General features: G+C 61.9%; 1 protein-coding gene across 1 annotated transcript in view; it reads left to right on the forward strand.

Moving 5' to 3' along the window:
- Nucleotides 1-546: 546 nt before the first annotated feature.
- Nucleotides 547-4,236, forward strand: part of LOC103251474 — a 13,859-nt gene continuing 10,169 nt past the window's right edge. The window contains exons 1-3 of the mRNA XM_021708566.1: nt 547-1,526; nt 1,857-1,940; nt 4,022-4,173. Of these exons, the coding sequence (XP_021564241.1) occupies nt 577-1,526; nt 1,857-1,940; nt 4,022-4,173 (1,186 nt within the window). The 5' untranslated portion in view covers nt 547-576. The remainder of the gene's footprint in view (nt 1,527-1,856; nt 1,941-4,021; nt 4,174-4,236) is intronic.

Genomic DNA, 4,236 nt, shown 5'->3' on the forward strand with positions numbered 1-4,236 from the left:
CTACGGAATGCACCAAGGAGACAGCCTGATGTGGGCAGGAACCTCTGGGTGCCCCCACACGCCACCTGGTGGCAGGCCGGGTGTGGTGCGGGGTGTGGTGGCTCTCACGCAAGTCCCTGGCACACGCCCATCATGTGGCTGGCCACAGAGGGAGGGGCTCCGAGGCCGACTTTAAAGATGCAGAGAAAGGCTGTATTCTTCCCCAGACCTCAGCCCACCCCTGGCCAGGGAGGCAGGAGACCCAGAGAAATGTCCCAACCTGAGCAGCCTCTGAGGGAGAGGCAGGGAGAGGGGCTGAGGACCAGGTCATGAGACTCCCTGAGCCCAGAGGGTCGATGCCACAGAGCTCCAGGTCCTTGCCAGGAAGTGTCCGGGCTGACTGGGCCATGCCTGGGCAGACTTGTCCAGCCAGGGAGAGGGTGAGTGAGGGCAGACTGGGGGGTGCCTAGATGGAATGAGGCCAGCACGGGAGACACCCAAGCCCCCCAGCAGCACCATGAGCTGAGTGGGTCGTCTGCAGAGTGAGCAGTGGGAATCCAGGGGCTCCCCGACCCCATCCCCGCCCTGGATGGGACTATGCCTGTGCAGGGGTCCCAGGGGAGGCTGCTGGGCTCCCTCAACGCCACCCCCACACCCCCCCTTGACCTGGGGCCGGCCTCCAATCAGACGGGCCCCTGGTGCCTGGAGGTGTCCATCCCAGATGGCCTCTTCCTCAGCCTGGGGCTGGTGAGCTTGCTGGAGAACGTGCTGGTGGTGGTCGCCATCGCCAAGAACCGGAACCTGCACTCGCCCATGTACTGCTTCATCTGCTGCCTGGCCCTGTCTGACCTGCTGGTGAGCGTCAGCAACGTGCTGGAGACAGCCGTCATACTGCTGCTGGAGGCGGGTGTGCTGGCGGCCCGGGCCTCCGTGGTGCAGCAGCTGGACAACGCCATCGATGTGCTCATCTATGGCTCCATGGTGTCCAGCCTCTGCTTTCTGGGTGCCATCGCTGTAGACCGCTACATCTCCATCTTCTACGCGCTGCGCTACCACAGCATCGTGACGCTGCCCCGGGCACGTCGGGCTGTCGCAGCCATCTGGGTGGCCAGTGTCCTCGCCAGCACCCTCTTCATCGCCTTCTACGACCATGCGGCTGTCCTGCTCTGCCTTGTGGTCTTCTTCCTGGCTATGCTAGTGCTCATGGCTGTGCTGTACATCCACATGCTGGCCCGGGCCTGCCAGCATGCCCAGGGCATCGCCCGGCTTCACAAGAGGCCACGTCCAGCCCGCCAGGGCTTCTGCCTTAAGGGCGCCGCTACCCTCACCATCCTGCTGGGCATCTTCTTCCTCTGCTGGGGCCCCTTCTTCCTGCACCTCACACTCATCGCCCTCTGCCCCCAGCACCCGACCTGCAGCTGCGTCTTCAAGAACTTCAACCTCTTCCTCGCCCTCATCATCTGCAACGCCATCGTGGACCCCCTCATCTATGCCTTCCGCAGCCAGGAGCTCCGCAAGACGCTCCGGGAAGTGCTGCTGTGCTCCTGGTGAGCGACACCACCGTGCGGCCTGATTCCTGTGTGACCCTGGGCAGTCCCTTTCCTTCCTGGTCCCTGTTTGCCAGAGAGGATGGACTGAGTGATCTCTGAGGGTGCTGAAGCCGGATGCCCAGGACCAGGGAGACGAATCTGTGCACGTCTCCGGGCAAGAGTTCTCACAGCAGTCGTGGGGCATGGAGGAAGCTAGGGAGGTCGAGGGCCTCGGGCAGCCCTCGGGGTCCTGGAGAGATGTTCTCTGCCTTCCTTGCAGAGTTCTGCCCCCACCCCATGGCTGGCACCACCCACACCCACCCGGCTCTCTTTGCTGCCAACTCTCAGGACCTGTGCCCTCATCGGCTGGGACAAGCTCCATCGAAGAATCGAGGAGTGCTGCGCCTGCAATGGCCTCACAGAAGGGGCTTTGTGAACAGAAACACGGCCACAGGCAGGCAGCAGCTACTTCAGGGGAAAGCAACTCCCCGCCTCGGGCAGAGGGGCCAGGTTTGCCAGATCTCCACAGCAGGCATGGCTCTTCTAAAGGCCAGTTCCAAGGCTCGACGTGGTGAGAGGTCTGGAACACAACCTGTTTGCACCACCCACCCCAGGCAGTCAGCTCTGGCAAGTGCCTGCTCTGGCCAAGCGGTGTTCGTTGGCCTGAATCAGTGAGCTCAGAGCTGGGAGACGGCTTGGTAATAAATGTGCTGAGACGCAGTCCTATCGCCATCCACCTTGGCCAGAAATTGCTTGGCGTCTGAGGGTGGCGGAGGGAGGGGAAGAGGGCAGCGACGGGAATCCAGAGAGTGAAGAAGGGAGTCCCAGAAACCACAAGCTGCCTTCTCAGGTGAGGAAACCACAGCTCCAAAGGGCCCACGTGCCTGGGGGAGTGTGGAGGCCCTGTCAGGGACACTCTGTTCCTGCTTTCTCTCTGTGGGTACAAACCCCAGCCCAGAGCAAGGTATACTAGGTCCTCATGACCCAGTCACCTCCATGGTGACAGGGACACTGTCTAGGCTGCCCAGCCACGTACTGCAGGAGAGGCAGGACCACCGCGGCCCTGCCCTTCTTTTGCCCAAGTGTGACCTCAGCCAGAGCATGTCCCTTTCCTGGCCCTGGCCCTGAAACCCTTCAGCCATGACATGCCATGAATGGGTCATCCTTGTCCCCTCTGAGATGTCCTAAGGCACTCACAGTGCAGGTGGGCCAGGGGCTAGGTCTGCTGTCTGCTCAGTGCTGTCCTTCTGGGAATGGGGCCTGGGAAGTACTTGAGGCAAGGCATCTGAGGACGAGGTGAGGCTGCGCAGAGGCTTGTAGTGTGGACAAGCCCCGGGGCAGTGGGTATGTAGGGTGAACCATGCTGTCTGCCCCTGGGGAATGAGGGGACCCTGGCCCCTCCCTCTGATAAAACTTGGGCCTCTAGCAGAAGAGCCCACCTCGACTTCCTCCACAGACACCAGCACGACCCCACCCCTTCCTAGGGCAGGCGCCACAGAGGCTGCAGAGGTACCAGCCAACTGCGAGGCAGGTCCAGTAAGCAGCCTCCTGGTTAGCCCCACCCATGCTGTCTGTGCACCCCCGACCGCTGGCATCAGGGCTGTGAGCTGTTCCCGGCAAGGCCAGCCTTTGCTGGGAGACAGGACAGTGAGTCAGCCATAAACCTGGCACCAGGCCCTCTGGGGACAGAGGAGGAACCGGCTGGCCCTCTGCCATCCTGGCAGGGAGGCAGTCCCGGCCTGCAGGATGCTGCAAAGCTTCTTCCCTTGCTGAGGCCAGGAGGCACAGCCAAATACTCACCCAGGACCCCTTGAACAGGGACAGGGAGGGGCCCCAGGCAGCTGGAAGCCAACCACAGAAAGACACATCATGAACACATTGTGGGGGAGGGGCGTCTCCTGAGAACAAAAGCCCCATTTCTAGACTTGCCGAACTGGGGAGCTTCTCTTTTGAGAAGAGACACATGTACCCAGCCACACCACCCAGACACACGCCTGTGCTCACAGACGGCACACGAGCCCCATGGGCTTGTGCTCAGCTGCTCATTTTGTGAAATGAATGCCAATTATTTGTGGACAGTCCCTACCCTGTGGCACTGAGCCCCTTCTCGAAGGATTTTTGTTACTGAAATGTCATAAGGACCTTATGAAGAGGTGGTGTCACTGTGACACCCGACCCCAAGAGAGTATTAGATCAGTGGTGTGCACATGTATAGTACCACGCGTGTCCATCCCGTCCCCTCCCTCCTCTGAGGAGTGGACTGTCATTTCCAGCTGTCCTCCAAGGGCCCCCTGCACACACCAGGGAGTGAGTCAGATAGAAGCCACTGCCCACCACCCCACCTGGTCGGTCCCTCGCCCGGCCGTGTCCTTGTGACAGTTCCTGACAGGGCAGTGGCTGCGAGCCAGGATGTCCAGGACAGCCCAGGGGTGGGGTGGGGGGGAAGGCAGCGTTCCCACTGCAGAAGAGAGAGCGCATAGCCTGATCCTCACCCTCACCCTTCTGCACCCAAGCCCTCCACCCACCCAGGCCTTTCGAGCCCTGCCCGGAGGCGTCTTTCTTCTCAGCGGGTTCGGGCCCTGCTTTTTCCCTTCCCCCAGCCCAAGGGGCCCAGCAACGCTCAGCGTACCTCGACTGCCACAGGACAGGAAGCTCGAGGACGGGGGTTGGTCCCCAAACCGGAGTGGGGAGGCCAGACCGCCTCACAAAGCCGCAGGGCGGGGCTGCG

Source organism: Carlito syrichta, unplaced genomic scaffold, assembly GCF_000164805.1.
Source record: "Carlito syrichta isolate Samal-C Ts95f unplaced genomic scaffold, Tarsius_syrichta-2.0.1 Scaffold142937, whole genome shotgun sequence".
Taxonomy (NCBI): Eukaryota; Metazoa; Chordata; class Mammalia; order Primates; family Tarsiidae; genus Carlito; species Carlito syrichta.